The sequence below is a fragment of the Camelus dromedarius genome, chromosome 21 (assembly GCF_036321535.1).
Source record: "Camelus dromedarius isolate mCamDro1 chromosome 21, mCamDro1.pat, whole genome shotgun sequence".
In the NCBI taxonomy this organism is placed as follows: Eukaryota; Metazoa; Chordata; class Mammalia; order Artiodactyla; family Camelidae; genus Camelus; species Camelus dromedarius.
Window position 1 is genome coordinate 17,878,438 of NC_087456.1, and position 22,897 is coordinate 17,901,334.

Sequence of the window (22,897 nt, forward strand, 5' to 3'; positions counted from 1 at the left end):
TTGCTTAATTCCTACTCACTCTTCAAGGACCTGCGCAAACTCCCCTCACAGAATCACAGAGTGTTAAGACAAAAAATGGCCTTACGAATTCACTGAACCCATGTGTTCTCACTGTGCTGATGAAGGAACCAAAGACCAGAGTCTCAGAGTCATACTCCCGGCTTTCCGTGAAGCTGAAATTTGAACTATTTCTTCAACCAGGGCCCATTATTTCCTCAGATAAATCGTTATTTATACAATTTATGATCGCAGTAACTCAAACATTAAAAATAATCAATTTAAAATAGTTTATTTAGTGTAAGATCCATGTTAACATATTTCCTAAAATTAAGGACCTGATCTACAACCTCCCTTGTTAGTTTAAGTCAACTATCCACAATTACTTGACTATACAAGTAAAGATTACAGATGTCGACTAATATTGATTTCATGGATAAGCTGACTGTCAGTCACTAAATAGGTTCTCTCCCCAGGAGCACAGCATTCATTTCAGCCTCTGCCAGTGGAAGTGTTGGAGCAGATGTTGGCAGACTGTGACATACAGTATGTCTTTAAAACTTGTTGGGGTGTGAAATTTCATAAGGTCAAAAAATGCTGCATTTTGATCAAGAAATACAGGAGTTCTGTACTTTATAAATTATTTCAGACCAACCAATAGCATTTGCTAGTAAAACAGAGAAACTAAGAAACCATACAGGCTTTAGGTCGGATATGATAATGTATGCTGCTAATGTTTCAAAAGCCAATTTCTACCACTTTAAAGCAAATGCTCACCCAAAATATCTTTAGAATGAAAATGTGCTTTTAAGTTAATACAAAATACAAGATATTATTTCAATTGACAACAAAATTTAAAAAATAATTTTCTAGTGAAAGAAAGCCATAAATATCTAATGAGCATTTTGGTGGAGAAGAAAATTATTTTCTTAATACATACGTATAACAGTATTCTCACTTTTAAAAAATAAAATTCGCACAGAAGAATCCACTTATATAAACAGAGAATCTTTAAGTATCTTTATTTTCCAAATGATTTCACAAACCCTTAAGTTTATTGTTTTAACAAAACTTATTGTTTAAAAAATTGAAAGACAGTATCCATAAAAAACACTAGGGCTCTATATAATGATAAAATGACTTCTGTAATATTCAAGGACTTTTATTATCTTGAATTTTCTGATGTTGCTATTTTATTGTATTTTTTAATTTTCTTTTTCGCTTTGATTTTACCTATTTTTTCCAAATGTGGTGAACATACAACAACATACATTCAAAATCAAAATTAAGAATGGTGTCTAGTCAAAGATTTTATGTCAATGGTAAAGATTTTAGCTTTTTTGCACATTTATTTTAACTTAATGTAACTTTTAAAATGCTTTACTTCTGAATTAACACAGAAAACCCCTTTCACTGATTAATCAGTAATTTGAACAGTCTGAAAGCCAAGTCATAACAATTACAATCATCATGTCAGTTTATTTTGTGCTATGTTCAAGCAAATATATAATTTTTAAATGAGTTTAAGCTACAAACATTTTTATTAGATAATTGTAAGGCAGAAAAATTTAACTACAAACATAAAATCTCCCCAGAAAATAACTTCTAATGTAAATCACTTGTTTCTCATCATATAATCAATTACAAGAGCTAAGATATGATAGGAAACTTTGATTAGAAATGCACTAAGTACTGTAATACATCTTACAACCAAGTTTAGTCCAATAACCGAGTTCAAAAGTCTTTGTCTATACTTTATAAAGGAAAACTGAAGTATGTATTTGAGGAATTACATTCATCACATTCAAGTTCTAACTATTAAAAATATTAAATTATATTACATTATATAAGTTCACATATTATCGATAAACCCTATACTAAGGAACTAAAATTCTATCAAAGCTGAAAATTTCTCTATTGAATACAAACCTAAACTTTTTCATAGGCTTCTCACATATCCTAAGATATCTGACAGATAAGGCCATACAAATAAATAAATAAATACAAGGTGGATCAACAATTATAATTAACTTACTTGCCACTGAAAAGTTGTTGAGGGGATAAGGTAAATCCACATCTTGGGGTTTCTCTTTATATCCTATGAATGAGCCATCTGTCTTCAAAAGGAAATATCTTGGCCTCCAGTTTTTTATATATTCTCCTACATGAGGAAAGCATGCATGTTAATGCTGGGGGAAAAATGAACAGCAGCTTTCATGTGAAAAATAAATTATGGTACAATATATGTCCTATAACACTGGCCTCCCAAAATTTAGATAGGCAATTTTCTTTTAACTTAGCTTACAAAAGAAAATGCACAAGCCTGCAATTAAGATTCAATAAAAACCCAAACATGTTTTGTTTTTAATGATTTTACACTTTGATAATTCATTTGCACCATTATTTCTTCAGAGAATCATTCATCTAAGTACACATTTTGTTCAGTTTTTCATTTTATCAGATGGTTGTTAGAGCATATTTTCAGTCATTTTAAAAAGCCTTGGTAAATCGTCCACACAGTATCAAGGAATTTCAATGAAAAACACTTATCATAAGAGGGACATGAAATAGATGTTTCTTGTCCATGTACCACAACTAATTGTGTCATTTTTCAAAAAGAAAGGGAAAAAGTCTATTTTCATTGCTAAATCATGATCATAACTTGTTTAAACAAGATTTTATTATTATGCATAGAAAAATAACTGTACAAATGCTGCAAACAAGTCAAGGAAATGAAAGAACAGAGGTTAATAAAGCTTTTAAAAACTATACACACTCATACATACAAACGTAATAACTAAGAACACACGGTACAGCGCCAAGCACATAACAGTCAATAAATGTATATTTGATCGGATTTTGATATAAGCTATCAACTAGCCACCAAAATAAAAAATTTTAGCAACCAGATCACCATTTGCTTACTTCATAAAGGAATCTCTAATTTTAAGCAACAGAGGGGCTCCATGATACTATAAGAGCTGGAAGGCTACTTGGTCCCAATTTTCAGTTGTCTACTGGATATTTCTAACCTGGCTATTCAATCTCAAATGTTTAATTACAGTACTACAAAAATTTGAAAGCAGTTCAACTTTCCCTACAAATCAGTTTCCTTGACATCAGTTATCTAAGTTCAAACCTGACATTTTACTGTTCCCTCGCCTTATTCTATCAGTAGCTAGGTCAATACTCCCTTCACAAGTCTCTCTCATTTAGCTCAACCACAACTGCCCTAACACCTTACATCTGCCCTTCTGCTAATGCATTGTGACTGCTTCTCAATTCTACTCATTCCCCTTCCATCCTAATGCATCTATCACCTCCTGGTAATTCTACTGTGGGTGTGTATTTGCTTTGATCACATCACTTTTCTGCTAAATATATCCCAACTCTTGTTTACTGTAAAGTAACAGTCTGTTAGCATATAATGTAAGCTTTTCCATAATCTCACTCCCAACATGTATTTCAGATGTGGAATCATTCCTCTGAATCAGCAATTCTCAAACTCCTTTTCTCAGATCTCTTTACACCCTTAAATATTTTTAATACTTAAATACACTTGACAAATTTTTGTTTATGTAGATTATATCTATAATGTTTACTATATTAGAAATTGAAAAAAGAAAATTTTTATTTTTATTACTTCCTTTAAAAGTAACAATAAACTCATTACATGCAACATGAATATTTCTATGAAAATAACTTTATTCTCGATAACAAAAAATTAGAAGAGCAGAACTGCTTTAAATTTTTACAAATCTCTTTAATCTTTGGCTTAAGATAGCCAGATTCTCATACCTGCTTCTGTATTTAATCTGTTACATTATTTTGTTCGAAATATGAAGAAATCTGGTTCAAACAAGAGATGTAGCTGGAAATGGGAAGAGCATTCAGATAGTTATGGATGTCTTTCTTTGATACTATGCCAGCATTTGACAAGTACTTGTTTTCCAAAAGGCTAACTGCAATGTGGCATTTGAAACCATTTTCAATGAACTTTCTGTACTCTGCTGTGTGAAGTCCACTGGTCTGTACTGCACATTGAATGAGTCTTTTACACTCTGCAGAATTTTATAACATCACACATTGGTTGTTTAGAAAACACTGGTCTGCCGAATTATACTGATCTTCCAGATACTGACATGTTTCATTATACAATCACACTGATGAGCACTATAAATCTCATTAGAAAAGTAAGCCTTGGGAGGCTGTGAAGTGCATGATGGCAGATATGTTCTCCAAAATTCTACTTTTTGATTTAAACTCAGTTTTCATCAACAGCAATAAATACTGTCAGCTCTTTTTCCTTAGGGTTGATATATTCCAAGCATCCAATCTAGTGCCTGCCACTTAACCAACTCTCTCAATAATAACTTACTAAAGGAATAAATACATATATGAACATCTCCACAAATGTATAAGCACACAAGAGGAATTTAAGGGAAAGGAAAGGAAAATCTGACACCCCTCTTCACTTTGATTTACTAAAAATATATGGTCTTACTGTGAACAAACAAAGGTCAAATTTATAAAACCAGAATGTTAAACCCACGGTTTCCATTAAAAAAATGAAATAGTTCCTTTCTTGATTGCACTTATTTTTTTCCATTCATATTTAAGTATTCTTATATAAAATTTAAAATCATTAGATATTAATTCTCTAGTGATATGGCATTCAGATTTCAAACGCTATTTTAAAACAGTAACACATTTACAGTGGCACAAAATGCTGTAATTTTTATAAGCTAAATAATAAGTAATAGTTTAATAATTATATGAAAGATAAAATGAAACAATTTCATTTTTAAAATTTTAAAGAAGAAAAAATTGGGATAACACCATTTCTTATTTTTTAAAAATTATTAAATATACTTATTCAAAATACATGTATTTAAAAGAAATAAAAGTTTTCAAATCTAAGAATAATTTCCTATCAGTCTTACATGCTCAGATGAAAGACATAAAACATCACCATATAAATTTTACCATTTTTAGTCAAGTATTAAGAAATTTAAAATTCAAAATAAAATTTAAAAATTAAATTAAAAATATTAAACTTAAAATTCATAATTAAATTTAAAATTTAAATTTAAATAACTAATTTAAAATTTTAGATTAAGTTTTAAGAATTTAAATTAATATTTAATATTAAAATTAAAACATCAAATAAAATTTAAAATATTTTATGTGAACTTCTGGTTGCCAAAAAGTTCTTAAAAATAAACCTATTATGCATCCCTGACATGTAATACATTATAAAAAGACTGTGAGATAGTCATTTATCCAGAAGAAAAATGGAAAATTTCCCTTCCTGATTACAGAAATATAGTATCTCTCACAAAATTTTATTAATAATTTTGAATTTATTCAGTTAATCTAGTGGATTTCAAACTTTCAGTGAAGACTCTTGAATCTAATTTTTATTTTCTTGTTATTTTTCATCTATAATATGAATGGAGTATATTCATTTATTTATTAATTTGTTCCAGGTGCTGGGACACAGTAGTCGGGGGGGGAGGAGGGAGAAGGGCAGGGATGTGGTCTCTAACTTATAAAGCCTAATTCCAGTATTACACCAGATTTTAGGTGCCCACTAAAATCTGGGGAAAGGTTCTGAGTATTTCCTGAAAGCAGATTCTTTTTTAATAGGTCCCTATAAACATTCTCAAGTAAAGTTCATAACAGCGTCATGGTTGGCCTAATTAAGTATTCATTTTCTAGTTTCAAAAGTGGAAACAAGGCCCAAAGAAACTGAGCCTTACAGAGAACACAAACTCATAAGGTATTAATAAAACAAAAAAGCAAGCTACTGCCGCCTCCTAGACCCAGTACAGAAGGAGAATACCTCTAGCTTAAAAGGTACAAAGGTTATAGATTTTCACAATACTTTGGCAAGACACTGTGCACATTAATGGCAAAGTAAAATTGTTTCTGCAGCCTTGGAGTTCCACCCAAACCTGGATTTTGTCCAGCTGGTAATGGAAAAGGAACTGAACACTTTCCTCCCTGATCAGTTAAGGCAGTGAGAGTACAAATAAGGCACATCTCAGGATGTTCTAAAACTATGACCAAAAAGTCCTGGCTTTTAATGGGGCTAAGGGCCTAGAATAAAGGTACCCTCTCTGCCACCAATACTTTTAAGATGAACTGATAAATGTCAACCATAGCTCATGTTTTACACCTAAGTTTATACCTGCTGCATTAAAACAATGTAATGCTTAAGATGAAGGATTCTGGAGTCACATAGCTTGAGTTTGAATCCTGACTTTTCAATTTATGAGCTGCAGGAAATTAATGTCTCTACATCTCAGGTTCCTCAACAGAAAAATAAGAATCAAACAGTACTTACCCAAATGGTTTGTAAGGACATAATGTAAAATGGCTTAGAACATTACTTGGCATATAACAAGTGCTCGATTATTACTGTTATTATTAAATGGAGCCATTATCATTTATGGTAATATCATTTACAGTCTATCTATAACCTCATATTAAATATTCTATAATCAGTATTGCACTTATTCAAGAGTATTTACAAAAATGAGGCAACAGGCAACAATCAGAAATAAATTTACTCCATCAGCCAAAAAAGTCTCTTTAACTAGTGTCAGGTATATAAAACTTGAATCCTATCTAAAGAAATAAAAAGTTATCCAATTTCAAAACACAGCATTAATACTTTTACTTCCTTTTTAAGATAAGGGTAGGATAATTAGTCTTCCAAAGAAAAAAAACTTTTATCTCTGAATTATTTTTATTAAATGACCTACAGGGTATAGCACCATGAAAATACAAATATTTTAAGAATTTCTAAAGATGCACTTTAAACCAAAAAATGACAGCTGTCAATAAAAATAAATTTGTATCACTTTAAGAAACCATTAGTCTTAAATAAGTGTTCACGGTTAATTTTTAACTATAAGACAAAAAAAAGCTTAATGTTAATTTCAGTGTAAAATCTACTTAATTTTATGGTTTACAATATAGAAAACATTTTGCTGCTTGTCGACAGCTGTCAACCAAATTTACACATATGAACTACCTCAAAGAAAGCATAGCAGGATCTCTTTTACACTAGTGGATTTTCATAAATAAATATTAGCAGCATAAACAAATAAATACTGAGTATATATATAATTCATCATAGTATGCTATATTGTAAATGTCTTAAAACTAAAGTTACTGAAGAAATGCATGATGATAAACACAATAAAACATTTACAGTCTTTGAAATTGCTTGTCACATTTTTATATAGCAGATTCCAAGTATCATATTCCAAGTAGTTCTAAGTAAAAGCCATATTTATGTCTCTAAAGGAGTAAAAGAAATGTGTCTCTCACTGAAATTGTCATCATCCTCTTTTATAGATGTCTTGAAAATAATCCTTAAGTTTTTTTTTTTTTGTATCTACATGGCAATGAGCTAGCATAATAACAGTTTTTCAACTGTATAGGGACAATCTGAAATTGTCCTTTGAAATTTTTAAAAAAGTTTAATTTTAACTTTTAACAAATGAAAGTGCATCTGCATACTGTAGGTGCTTATTAAATATATATTGACTCAGTTTTCCAGCTCCTGCAAACCTAAATTTTTAGCTTACCATTCCTCTTTTATTAAGTCCGTTTCAAGTATGTTCTTTCTTTGCCCTGGGTAAATTAAAAATGTTAAGTTCTATGGTGTCATCTATGCAATTTCTTTGACAAACTCATTAACCAGCTTTGGATGTGTGTTGACACTCTGAAAATTAGGTGATGTCTGCAAAACATGAAAAAAGCATTACTGACTCCTGCCCAGCTCACCTGTTTTAAGGTACTCCTCAATAAGCATCACAAATGAAAGAGTAAGTTTCTTTAAACATTCTTATTCAGAATTGGGGAAGTGGGCTTCTAATTAGATTCACTCATTCAAAAATACTTAGTCAGTGTCAAAATACTTAACTAAAAAAGAAAGAAAGAAAGAAAGAAAAAACCCCACTCATAAAAAGCACTGAGAATGCAGCAATGAATGATATAGGCACAGTACCTGCCTTCATAGAGCTTTAAGTACAGTAGGCAGCTGTGAGAATCGAGAGCTAGAGAAAGCAGGTGATTGAGCAAGTAAAATTCAAAATGAAAATTTCTTACACTTCTGTAATCATGTGTAATGATCCAGGAAGTTATACTGAGGAATGGCAATATCTCCTATGCCTTGACATTTCCAAATAGCATCCTATGTGCCTTGTGAAAAAGGAACTCAATAGTATTTGTTGTCGGATGCATTACTGTGGGGGAAGGGACTGGGAGGAATATCAGCATACAGTCCTTCAATGTTTCATGAAAAGAACTGTGTTGGCCAGGTTTGCTGCTGTGTTAATTCAAGATGAGGCAATGCACCCATTCATTGAAGTCGCATGACAATACAAGCAGAGAAGCACAGTAATACAGTTTATGATGCTACTTTCATCTAGCACACCAGATAACACACCTTAGCCTTTCATATTTCAAAATACTGCCCATGCTTGTCTTCTCTCATGGTTTCTGCATAGTAGTGATTAATGAGGTCATATTGCAAAACACTCAAATCTTTATGATGATTTCAGCCAGGATGTCTAGCTATCACATGAGGTACTGAGAGATCTGCATGCTCTTGTACTGGTCAGCGTTACCACTGCAACTGGCCAGACGGAAGATGTTTACAATTTTGATGATTTTGCGTTGTGCTTTCAAGATGCTTTAAAAGCTTTCCAGATGTACCCACATTCCTCTGCTTTACCACATATGCTCCTTCATGATTATTTTGAAACGTATATTATAGTCAAGAAATTTTGCTTCCACTGAATAATGCATGAACTTGCCATTTTTATATTAAGTACACTTTTCATATCTACTTCCTAAAGAAGGCTGGGGTCCATGTTTTGCTTTGAAGCTGAAGCAATAATGAGAAAAGTACCTATGCACTGAATACCACAAGATGTTGGAATGCCAGCTTCTCTAAGATCTGAGAATGCCTGGTCTGCCAGTACTTAGTCTACTTTATAATTTTCCTTTGTTATCCAGAAAATTGTACAATTACCATCTACTTTTAAGCATTCTGGTACTTGCTGCATGGTACTTATTCTGTAAGATAATTAATCAAATCCTGGTTCCTTTTGTTTTTAGCAAACATTACACTGTAAGCCAAAAATGGGATACTTATTAATTATTCTTTTAACATAAGAACATCTTAATAGAGTTATAGTATTAAGTTTTACTTTGAGAGAAAAGCAAAGAAAATGAGAAAGAGAGAGAGAACAAAGTACACATACAAACTAGCCAACAGAAAAAAAACAGCATCTTGGCAATTTAACGAAGAATAAACCATGAGATAAGTTTACATAGCAGTAGATATGTTGTGGAGAATTACTCAATCTGTACTCAGCTTCCTGCTGGGTTAAATGTGAGCTAAATTATTATTTTGCTTACATTTACGCCCTGGTAGATTGCCAAAGCAAAGCTTTCTTTTTAATCTGCTTTCTGCATTACAGCAAAAAGTCTCCAACTCCATACACTGCATTAGACCCAAAGTTATTCCTGAACTATTTTAACAAAGTACCTAGGGCCACAGAATTTTAAACTATTTCAAAGAAATGGACCAACTTAAAAAGATGATTTCATTAGAAATGTTTTATAACTTCCTTACTGTAAATATTTTCCATTTCATTATATCATGTTCTTTAAATATTAAAATCAATGTAGAATCCAACACTGCAGTAACAGCCTTTATAAATATCAATCATGGCAGCGCTGAGTCCATTTGCAAACTTACTTGCATGTACCTCTAAGCACCTACCACAGAGAAGGTTGGCATCTTCCATTAACTGAATAGATGAATAAACCTACTACCATGCAAAACAGGGACTACACTCATGTCAGAAAAGCTCTTCCAAATAGAAATCCCATGGTAACGCAACCCAGTTATAAAATACCTGATCGGTAGAACACACAGTAACAGTGCCTCACTATGGCAGGGATCAGGAGTTGGCAGGGAAGGCTGTAGCGCTTGCTCATCAAGACGAAGCCTGTGCCTTTTGAGAAAATCCTCAGATGGTTCAACCTTCCCACCTTGTATTAAAATCACTGCCTTGTAGAATAAAACTCAACAAAATAGACTCAGGTTTTATCTTAGACGCTTACCAAAGGTGTGTATCCTATAATAAATTTCCAATAGTGTGGTACCCAAAAATAACACTGCATCAGATCACAAACCCTTATTATTCTGAGAGTGAATCCATGGCCTTCATAACTCTTTTCTCCTTTGTTTTTTGTAGGTAATTACTCTCTGAGACTTGTATCATAGTATGTAAGTGGTGAAAGCAAGGAAGGCAAGGACACTTGAATGTACTCAACCAAGCACTGTGCTCAGGCATTATGCATAAGAGACCGTTTCACATAGGTATGAAGAGGCTGGTGCTAGGGTGTCCCCACTTTATTCAGACAGCCCTGCTGAGGCTCTAAGACACTGGTAACAAGTAGAGAACAAACTTGAGATTTGAATAAAACTATGGAAATCAGTAAAATTCTACTCTGCTATGCTGCTCAAGCTTTCAAAATGAGGCCAGCATATTAGTATGGGGAGCACACACTCTGAAGTCTAGAGTTCAAATGGCAACTCTGTCACTCACTAGCTATGTGCCTTTGGCCATGTCGTTTAATCTCTTTGTGCCTCAGCTTCCTCTTCGAAAAATGGGGACAATAGTAGTGAAGAAGAAATAAATTAATATTTGTAAAGTATATACAACATCTGGCTTAGTAAGCTTTGCACAAACATCCATTTAATGAATAAATCCTCTTAAAGTACAGCTAATCAAAAAAGATTGAGTGCTTAATACGGACAACATATTAAACTACACAAATGTAAATAGAGTATTTGAAATAAAATGTAATTTTACAAGAAATAACAAATGGTAGTAAGGATGTGGAGAAAAGGGGACCATGGTACGCTGTTGGTAGGACTGTAAACTGGTGCAGCCACTACAGGAAACGTATGGAGTTTTCTCAAACAATTAAGAATAGGACTACCATCTGACCTAGCTATCCCACTTCTGGATATTTATCCAAAGAACACAAAAACACTAATTCAAAAAGATATCTGTACCTCTGTTCAGCATCACTATTTATAATAGCCAAGATATGGAAACAACCTAAGTATCCATCAATGGATGAATGGATAAAGAAAATGTGGTATACATGAACAACGGAACGTTATTCAGCTATAAAAAAGGAAATGAAATCCTGCCATTTGCAACAACATGGATGGACCTTGAAGCTATTATGCTAAAGTGAAAGAAGTCTGACAGAGAAAGACAAATACCATATGATTTTACTCATATGCTGAATAAAACACACACACACACACACAAACAAAAAACAAATTAGCAAACAAAATAAAACAAAAGCAAACTCATAGATATAGAGATCAGATTGGTGGCTGCCAGAGGGGAAGGAGGCTGAGGAGTGGGCAAAATATGTGAAGGGGATCAACTGCACAGTGATAGGTGATGATAACTAGACGTGTGGTGGTGATCACTCTATAGTATATACAGATGTTGAATTATAAGCCTGTACACCTGAAATTTATGTAATTAAAAAATAATTTCTTTTGATTACAAATGTAGGGCTCATTCCCTGTACAGGCCACCAAAAAAAACTTTGTTAATTTCATTAACAGACTATCAATGTTCCACATCAGAAGAACAAAATATGTGGGGGTTTTTTGGTGGATAAAATTTTAATTTTTGTTATTTAGTTTACTTACATCCTATTTTCACCCCCCATTATTACTGATAATAATGAATTATATATCACTTATGCTCAACCAATTGAAATCTTTCATTAAAAACTGATACTGCTGTCATAGAACAGTCTTTCTTAATTCAATATCAATTAACTTTAGTGGGAGAAAAATCAAGCACTCCACTGGATTTACTACTAAACATCTCACTGTTTCTTTCAAATTATCTCAAGAAAGTTACTACACACAAAAAGCAAAAAGCAAAAGCATGCGACTTATTCTGACATCAGGCCTTTCCCACTCTACCTTTTTATTGTACAAGTTAATTATCATTTAATCTCAAAAACTCTGAATTTGGAGACAAGTTAAACCACACATTAATGTTAGGCTTTTATAAAGTTAAACCACACATTAATGTTACACTTTTATAAATGGAATAATAATGTAATTTAACTTCTAGTATATTTATATTTACATATAACAATTACATATCCAGTGAAGTACATCATTTTTTTTTAAAGATGTGATTATGCTTAAGTTTATAAAACTGAAGGGAATATAATGCTTCCATTTCAATGAATGCTGCCGTATATTCAAAAGTATGGTTCAAAACATTTTGAATACCAGAATATCTGTTATCAAAGAGACAAAAAGTAAAATACACCGAGTAAAATGATCTGAACTTTCCTAGGTAATTTTCTCATCCTCTTTGTAAACCAACCTAATTTGGCAATTTGTGGCCAGTCGTCTGTTACAATTTTCTTAGAAAAGAACTGAACATGCTTAGAGGCTGTCATCAAAGTGAGGTGCACAGATAAAGCTAACTCGTTTAAAGAACAGAACAAATCAAAGAGATGCAACTACAAATCAAACACTATTCAATGATTCAAAGAAGTCCATTTCTCCTCCCCACAGCAAGCTTAAGGATCAGATAAACAGCAGAAAAGCTGCTTGTCAATGTTAAAATTGAATTTACTTACCTTGGCCCTCTGAGGGCAGTATTACCTAACACACAGACAGAAATTTCAGAAAACAATCCTTACCTACCATTCTAATAAAAATAAATTTTAATAAAACAACATGAAATGGGTATATCTGTTCATTATACATAACCATTTCTTTCCTTATCATTATCCATACTTATCTAAGCACAAGAATGCTTGTTTTCAAATGTTTCCAAAAAGTTTGAGAGGAAATATTTTCTTTTAAAACCAATGCATCGTGAAGGAAAAAGACTTGAAGTCTCATATTATGGATGCCATTCAAAATGTAATAAAATGAAACATTATATAAATGATTCTGTACTGTTTAAATAGTCTATTAAGTTTCTATTATATCTCCACAGAATAATTTATTTTTTAAAAATTGCAGGAAATCAGAGCATACAAATCTTTCAGTGAAGATAAAGTATTCATAGAGATTAACATTCAGCCCCAAATTACAGTTTTTCTGGTTTCTTCTTATAAGAAGCCAACAGCTAAACAGGCTCATTTGTTATAAACTACTCACTTATTAATAAAATATAATACAATTGACAAACTGGCAGTGTAGGGTCCCTCTTAATTTCCATACTGGTTCTGAAACTATAAAAAATCTTTACATAGAATAAAGATAAACAATTTACTTTCTAGAATCTAATGCAATGTGCATTGAGTACTTTATTCCCTTTCCTCAGAAAGTATCTATTTCACACAAAGTAGGAAAAAAGTTTTCTGGCATACACTTGTCAAAAGATTTTTTAGGATGTACAAAACAGTGAAAAACACCCTATATAGACCAGTGGTCTGACAGACTTCTAAGAATACAGAAAGTTGCTAACCTTCATGGTAGAGTCTTATGTGTAGTGACTAACCAGTCTAAACTGCACACCACCACCACCTCCCCACCTGCCACCCTGCAAATAAACCCAGCCTAAAAAACAGAGCTGTCTTATAGTGGGTGACCTACTGAAAGAAGATTAAAAATTATTACATGCAGGTAAATAACAAAATTTTCTTTTACACAGTAAGATCTCCTGACACGTAGTTTCTCCTTTGTAGAAATTTGCTTGTATTTAGAATTTCTGTTTACTTTTAAGAAAAGTCCTTGCTTCTATAACTTAAGGTGTATTTCTCCACTCAGGAACTATGTCATTACCTGGCATAACTTGGGATAAATGAGGTTTTAAAAATACATACCACTGGAATTAGGCAGTTTTATTCCTTTTAATTATACTATACCATGGAGATTTTTAAGGTCAAAGAAAACACTTTTAAATAAATTCCAAGTCCTATTTTACTAAGACAGAAAGTACATAGAGCTATCTTAACAGAGTCAGTTGAACATAATGCAAATGCAAAGATGGGAAAGAAGGTCATTTCATAAAATTCTTTTCCATAATAAATATATACTTAAGTTTAAATATCTCTTCAGAAAGATGCCAGGAAACAACAGCTGCTGTTCTATGTGCTTTCACTTAAAAATATAAAATTATGAACTTTAATGCTGTGTTCCAGTCTCAAAGCAAGTAAGTGACTTGCCTAGCCAAAAAAATACATGAACTTCATGATTTATGCCATTGTGCCTTTGTATTTTAATCATCTTCTGTTCTAAAAAGTGATACCAAGTTTACCAACCTCTTTAATCAGATTTTCTTAAAACTAAAACACATTAAAAACTTTAAGCCAAAACATTTAGCAAGATGCCTTAAAGAATGTCAGACAGTGAAATATTCTTCTGTTTTCAACATACTGGCCAATATTTTTTAAATTACTATTCATGCAGGATTCTTCTGAAGCACAATTCAAATACATCTATATTAACATTAAAAGCTAGAAGTTCCTAAAGTTTAATTATACCGAAAATACATCAAGTACAGTTTCCTCATAGGTGAAAATGTCCTCATTGTTAAATACTTTCATCCTAATCTGTAATACAACATTTCATAGGCTATGGGATATTTCCACTTTTTGGTACTATAAGTTGTTTTTGGTAGGCATAGGTTTAAAAAAAAGAAATTAGAGTATCTGAATACTGGCATTCATTACCATGTGCTATTAAACATTAAGATATCCTTGCATGAAGCTAGCTAATATTGCTTAAATTGTGTGTGCACATGTGTTTTTTTTTAATATAACCAACCAATTTATTCTTCAAAACCAAAAGAGAAGTCTTTCCTCACTATACCCAGTCCTATTAACCACTCATAGAAACTGGATCAGGCAGCTCTTCCAGGTGCAACATCCCCTGACTTTCATCCAAAATTATTGAGTAATATTTACTAAAGGGAGAATGCCTGATAAAAAAAAAATTTTTTTAAAGTAAAATCTTAAAGAACCACCTACATCTGAGTAGGAATTAACCATCCTGTACTGAATTAATTGATTCCCTCAGGTCAATCAAAGCCATTTCCTCTTTACTCCTCTAAAAAAACACTTCTGCTTATCCCAGCACTCTCATCACCATGAGCTTGATCAGTTTCTTTGTCTGCCAAATAAAGAGTTGGAACAATCAAATAATGCTTTAAAACTCCCTGAGGAGATAAGACATTCTTTTTAGTGCTCCTCGTTCACTACAATCATTATGCTTATTAACTGTAATGAGTTCAAAAAACTTATTTTAAAAATAATTATAACCCAAATACAGCTTAATTACTGGCCACAACAGAGGAAAATGTGGCTCCAAGATAAAGAGATTAATACTGAACTAAGAGAATGAATACAATTTTCAGCAATCTTGTGCTGAATTTTTAAGTAGAAAATTATTTTATAGGATACAATATAGAATCATAATTGCTGAATAATCATTGATCCCATACCCCTGAGTCACATCCAACAATTTTCTTTATATTCTCTTTAATGGATTTCCCTTCAGATTTATGAAATAATCACAAATTGCTAAATAAGCATAAGGTTCTAAGAAAACAACCTTCTATCTCTTAAATGGCCTCTAGAACTCTATGCTCTTTGCAAGAGAGTATCATATAAGCACTCCAATTACAACAGTTATAGGCCTTTAGACTTAAACATCACAACCAACAAAAATATTACTAATAGCTACGATTGCATATGTTCCAGACATTCCAAATATATTATCTCATTTAGTCCTTGCAAGATCTTGAATATCAGCGACTGTTTCCTTCTTTCAACACATGAAGAAACACACTTAAACAGGCTAAAGGGACTTTCATAAAGTCACTCATCTAAGTTAAGTGATATTTAAATGTGATGTGTGTAACTTCAAACATACTCTGCCCTGAATATTTCAATCACTGTAAGAATGTGTACTTGCCTGCACTAAGATTCCGCAAACGGCTCTGAAGTAATACGATCAACAAAGCACAGAATTGCGAGTCTGTCTCTATACAAGCTTGCTTTTGCTCAGCCTCTCACTAACATCCTATCCTGGCCGCTGTCAAACCACACTCTTAGTTCAACACCTCCACCTGGAAAATGGCATATTGCTTCCTCCCAACTTAGCAGGGATATCAGGACTGACTACGGAAACTATAAACATATGTACATAATTCCACATACAGAAATATGGACATATTCATGGCCTTCCAAATAAATGAAAAAACTAGATATGCAGACAAAGGAAAGGTCCAATGTAGCTGATGGTCCTTTTCAACAAATACAGATTAGAGTCACTTGAAAAACTGACAGAGAGACAAAGGTTTTCTAAATAGATCTGACCTCTATTCCTTTATGAAGAATAAAAAAAATAACAGATAATCTCCCTCTAGTCCTTTCAGAAAGACATCACTCTGGACACAAAGCTCTGTTGGTATGTCTGCCTTTCAACCACACTTAAGGCTTTTTTGCTCAATAATTATGCAACAAAACCATAAGTATTTTAGGAAAGCATGAGTTCACCAAAAATCAAAATAAAAACTCTTTTAATTCCCCAATTTTGGTAATATAAATCCAAATAGGAAAAAAAAAAAGTCAGGGCTTCTCTTTTCATTTTCTAATAATTTCATTCATATTGTGATAGCTTTTGATGTTTTACAAAAATTTGAGGTGTCCTACAATGTAAGTACCTTTGAGAAATTTTACCTAACATCATTATTCCTTCTCAATTATTTACGGTCCAAGTAATAAAAAAACAGAGATTTAAATAAACATATTTACTGCATCCTAAATTTAAGTACTACCACAGCATTTAAAAAATGACAAATATATCAAATCTCTAATACCTAATGACAAGAATGAATCAGAAGGAAATATACAGCCAATTTATCACTCCATAATGAAAATGTAGGACTGTCATTTACAGAATCAAAGACAACCAAGAGAAAAAGAGTGTTAACCTAGAAGGCCGGGTTCTCGTACAACTTTGTTTCACAACTAATAACATCGAAGTTCAGACTATGATGGAATTACTTAGTAAATCTGGTACTCTCTCTCTCACCCCTAGTGGCTGGCTATAAAATCAATTCAGTTTCAAGTAACAGTTCACATACTGAGGCTAGTGTTAAACTGTTAACGTGTGCATTAAGAACATGGTGATTCACCTGACTTATTTCCTAATCAAAATCTCCTATTATCAGGTAGCAGTTCACACCTAATATTAACCAAATAGACTGGCTACCATCTATAAGGAGAAATAATAAATCTGGTATTGCCATTTTAAAGAGAAATTGTTTTCTAAAACTAGATGTGAATAAGAGAAGGAAGAGGAAGTACTAAGCCCCTAAACTAATTAGCAAACTAAGGGGAAGGGGCATGCAGGGAAACAATGATAATTAGTATGTACCCTTGGTTAACCAAATCCACACATACATTCATTCTGTATACGCACAAACATCAGCAGCATCATAAACCGTCTCAAGTTCCAGCCATTATTCAGTTCGACATCTGCACATGTTTATGCGTCTCTCCAAACAACCTCTTGAACACCCTGCTGGAGCTGTCATTTTTTTCTTCTCCCTATCTGGCAGATGGCAAGTCAACAATCGGCATCAACAGCAGCCGAATATCTCCCCCTCCATTCTACCCCCCTAAACAGACACAATAATAACTTCTTTGTGCTTCCCTACAATGCAGCTGCTTAAACCATTTTGCTACAAGGCTGCTTTGCCTTAATAAAAAAAAAAAAAATCCCTTCTGTCAAGTCTAAAAAGCAGCATAATGTTAAGCAAGCTAAAGCCACAGCACAGCTGCAAACGGGCAGACACATTGACAGCTCCTCCCTTAACAAAGCCCTGTGAATTGAAGGGGGTTCATCTGAGGCTCACACAGTAATTAGTATAAAAAAGTCCGACAGCCTCTATTATGCTAAAGGAAAAAAAAAACTGGACAGAACTGGGCTGCTGTTTTGCGTCAAGAGTTCTGCTGCAGAGTAGATAAATCATGTTGGGTTTTTTCCTCTCTTTTTAAAGACAGTAATAAGGAGGATGAGAGAAGCTAATTTGAAAACTTGGACACAGTAATTGTACCATATGGTGAGCATTTATCCTTTCTGAAATGCACGCTAACAGTCACTTACATGCACACTGCTTTGTTTTACAGTTGTTATTCTCTCTACCATATTCATAAAATGGATTTGAATATCTGATACTCAAGAGAAGTTGTGTGTAATTAGCAACAGAACTGCCCGGTTTAATTTATTGGCCTTACACTGCAATCTAGCAAATGCAAAACAAAATTAAACAATGTGTCCACTTTGTAAAATGTTTTTTCTTTAACTCAATAAAAAATAATGAATACAGGTTCAATGGAGTGTTACTAAGTTAAGATACAGTATATTTTGAAAATTCCAAAAGAATAAGCTGTGGCTATTGTAAAGATTTCTACCGACACATTTCAAGATACCAAATCACCAAAAGACCTTCCATTATGATCATCTGGTTCAAGTCTGTATTTCAATGAAGCAGATATAACTCTCCTCTCTATATATTAGTAGACCTAGACTTAGCAGAATTTTCTTGTATGTATCCTAAAAATTTGCAGGAAAATCTGTCAGTTATTAAATAATTATTAAGTACTGTGTGCCAAGCACCATGATAGGTACTGGGAGATGGATATAATACCAAAAAGTTCTCATATTTCTAAAATAAAATCTGAACATAAATTGACCTAATATTTTTGTCTAGTTCAAAATTCTATAAAAATCCACCTAGTATTAAAAGTCTTCAATAACATTAGGACATTGTTTATAAATCCAAGATGCATCAGTGACATTTTTATGACAAAAAAAAATTGTGTTGAAAAAAATTGTTAAGATTCGTTTTTCTCTAAATTCGTTTCAATGCCAGCTGCATGCCTCTTTAGATAAAAATGTAGTGTTTATCTTCTATGAACTACATTCTAAACACTGAAATACTCTACTAGAACTCATATGAATCATTGAAATTTCAAGTGAAGTGAACTCATAGGTCTGAATTTCCACAACTTACATGTATCCACAAGTACTGTTTTGATCAATATTTGAGGACATGAAAAAGTAATAATATATTTTAAGGAACTATTAGCTCAAATAGAACTCAAGAGTCTCTACTCAAGCTTGAAGTAATGTGTCTTTAATTATAGTTAACTGTGTATATGTCAATGGACATAATATCCCAGCACTGTGACCCCCGCCAAGGCAGGCAGGCATAATTACATTCAGAAGGAACAGCCCATTCAACAAGTTCCACCAATGATTTTCTATAATAAATCTTTGCCTCGGAAGATATAAACTTAGAAGATAAAACCTTCATCACTCACTACTGGTATTGTAGTTTTCCTTTATGCTACTAGTATTGGGTCATAGGAACAATTTACCTTAAAATAAAAATCTCATTTTTGTAGGCTGCTTTACAGTTTACTAAACATTTCCAAATACTAAAATGGGTCCTAAAAGCTCATTATGCTAGATTAGAATTTACTTTGACGTACAGTACAGAATTATATAATAATTATCCCAGTTATTTAAATGAGCAAAAGCTCTAAGTATATGATAATATTGTTTGGAAAATAGGTTCAAAGATGTGACCATCAAATGACTGATCTCTTCATCGTGTAACAATACAAAGCCACTCTGTGGAGAAACAGCAAGTTGATTCTGCTTAGAAAAATCAAGGTGAGGAAGGAAATTTTTCTAAGTTGAAAGCTCCATTTAGTTATAATACTTAGAATGTTAGATGTGAATAAGGTCTGAAAACTTCATAATTATGGGCTTGACTTCATAAAAACTGTCACTACAGCATTTCATCAGTTTCTCTTAGCTAAATCTACCAACAACTTCTATACTATCTAAAACCATTTTGTAGTATGTCAATAATAATACAAAAAAATCTAACTGTCCAAGGGGATAAATTAAGACTATTTTACAAGCCTCTTCTAATAAGCGTATTTGTTAAGAGTACAAATAGTAGTTTAAGAAGAATGCCTTGTTTGTGTAATCAGAATTCTGAAGATTTTACCCAAGGCGGGATGGCAAAGGGGAGAAAGAAATTCAGACCGAACTAAGCTGTTAAGAAAATATTCACAAATTAGAATTATACAGCCAAGTGATACTACAATGTCCAATAAATATTCTCATTTGATATATCTACAACATATCTTTTTAAGAGTTCATATAGGCCACAGAAGTAAAAAGTTGTTTCTTGTTAAACGTGAATAACTGAAGTCATCATAACAGGTTTAACAGGTACCACGTACAATTTATAATGTTCAGAGTACTCTTAAATACTTGCAAATATCTCGTCAAAGTCTGTGACACGCCACTAAGAAAATAATGCAGTATCTACTGATGCCCTAACGATGGCAAACTTGATCCAAGACATGAAGATTCAAGAAGGCTAACATATTCATACAGACTTCTTCAAGAGGAAATAAAAACAATGCATCAGTTTACAACAAATTTCCCATTTCTGTAATAAAAGCACATCAAGCAATAAAAATGCCTATCACGGGATTTCAAGTCAAGGGGACCTAGAAGTTAAAAGACAATGATTACTTAATATGTTATTATGATTTTGTATAAAACAAGGCAAGAAAAGAGGTTATTTGTAGAACAGTGTTCAGAAGCAGGCCTCAACCAAAGATATACCCCTGATATTTGTCTCTATCTTAGTGCTCTTTTAGGGCTCTTTCAATTGCAAGGAACAGAAACCCACTGAAGCTAATATAAGCAAAGGGTTCTCACTTACTGTGAGAACACAAAAATCTCATCCAAGGAAAAGAGTTGTATCGGTAGAACTTAAGTAAATTAGATCTGGGAAATGGCAAACATCACTTCCCCTTTGTCTTGTTCAGGGACTGTGGATGCTCTGGTCTCTCTTCTTTCTCCCTCCCATTCTTCCTACCACCCCACTGCATCTCTCCCAATATGTCTCCAGCATTTTCATATTCTCTCTACCTACTACCTCCTCACCTTGCTTATACGTTTGGTTCCCTCATAAGTTAATGGCAATTCCAACCCCAACACAATGTTATGGCTTTACCTCTCCATCTCCTTGAAGGAACTCTTGGGTCACATATCCACTCGCCAGCTTCACTGGGGCTGCGGTTTTTATCCCAAATAATAGGAGGTGAGGGGAGAGAAATTTTCCTTAGAAAGGCGTACAGAGAAAGCAATAAATCATTGGTGTCTCTAGTACACTTAGCCACACTACTTCTGTGCGTGTGCGTGCTTCAAAAAACATTATTTCTAGTTTACTAGATTAGTTTTAGCAATTGGAAAAAATTACTAATTAAAAGCTTTCTGGAATAAGTCACTGAATATGTTAAAAACAATTAACTTACCCAAAACTGCTTTGTTTTGTATGACTGCTATATAGAACTATTAAGGCATCCAGGCAGAACTCACTTGAGTCTGTCATCTGCTGTTACTACATAAAACACAGTCATTTTTATACTAGTGAGTAGTTTTTACATCATATATTTGAGAATAACACTAATCATGTGGCAAAAGTACATGTAACTTCTAAATAATGATAAATTTAGTTTGTACTACAGTCTTTAGGATACTACCATTGTACATTAGGAATCTAAATGCTTCCCCAAAAGTCTTATCCAGTAGTTTTTAAATTGTTGATCAAGATTTTTAATTTTCAAAGACAAGGTAGTACCAAAAATACCAGGGTAATGGCAGACTCCACCTGACAAACGGACAGAGTTCTAAAGGTTATTTAATTTGTCAGAGATTTAAAACTTAGTTTATCACAGAAATAATTTTACCACTATAAGTGGTAGTTAATTTCTACATAAGTCATTAGTTGAAAAAGCATTATCTGGTATTAATCATAAGACTTGATATTTTTACAATACATCAGTTTGTTTTCACTCCTGTTATTTCATGTGATCCTCCCCTCAACTTGTGAGACAGGCACGTCAGTATTAATATTCCCATAAGCATTTCTGTTCCTGTACATGGCACACAAAGAACTAGGAGACGTTTTGCTCAAGAGTTTCAAAAATTTAAGTGCCGGATGGGAGAAGAGAATTAGATACTGCACTTCCTATCATTAGATGGCCATATAGTAAAGATACTATCAAAGAAATTTGAGCAAAAGGTTGTGCCAAATCGTTCCTTAGGTCACTTATTTTTAACATAAGATTTCAGGATATTATTTTATGGATTAGAAAACTGACACTTAGAGCTATTAAGAGACATGGACCAGCTCTTTTGACTTCAAGTCCAGTGCAGTTCTAGCTAACTTGTAGATCACAGAGCATACACTCTACATTATACATACAAAATATCCTGGAAACTCAAGTCATCTTTAATAGCATTTCAATTTTTAAAATGCATTATGATGAATCCAGGACACTCAATATACAACATGCATGATCTTCGACATGCAAGGGACGAAGCGTAGGATGAAAGATGAGGCTATATTCTTTTCATGCTGGACACTATATACGGGAAGAAAGAGGACCTCTCCCTCCAATCAAAGGTCACCCTTGCTTCCACAACAATGTCCAAGGTGTAGGTCAGATAGTCTCTTACCACTTGAATAAAGGCAATTTCATCTGCAGCTGAGCTGCTAGGAACAGTGGCTAAGAAAATCTTACAGCCATTGCCACCATATGCAAGACCTAGGACATGGGTATTCATAAATCCATGACTGCTTATATTCTCTGTGTTATCATTTACACGGGAGATGGAAAATTGGAACCATCAGATCGGTCATGTAATGTATTATAAAATTATATGTATTATTATCTCTTCATTTTTAAAGTC

The 22,897-nt window shown here is 33.0% G+C and overlaps 1 protein-coding gene across 10 annotated transcripts in view; it reads right to left on the bottom strand.

Annotated features, from left to right (window-relative positions):
* AKT3 (AKT serine/threonine kinase 3) overlaps nt 1–22,897 on the bottom strand; it is a 210,645-nt gene that overhangs the window by 102,957 nt on the left and 84,791 nt on the right. For 7 of the 10 annotated variants that reach the window (XM_064477233.1, XM_064477232.1, XM_064477235.1 and 4 more), the window contains one exon: nt 2,033–2,158. In XM_064477233.1, coding sequence (XP_064333303.1) covers nt 2,033–2,158 — 126 coding nt within the window. Of the gene's footprint in view, nt 1–2,032; nt 2,159–7,598; nt 7,754–21,155; nt 21,263–22,897 lie in introns of all 10 variants that reach the window. The other 3 variants (XM_064477236.1, XM_031438513.2, XM_031438512.2) reach the window with 3 other exon arrangements.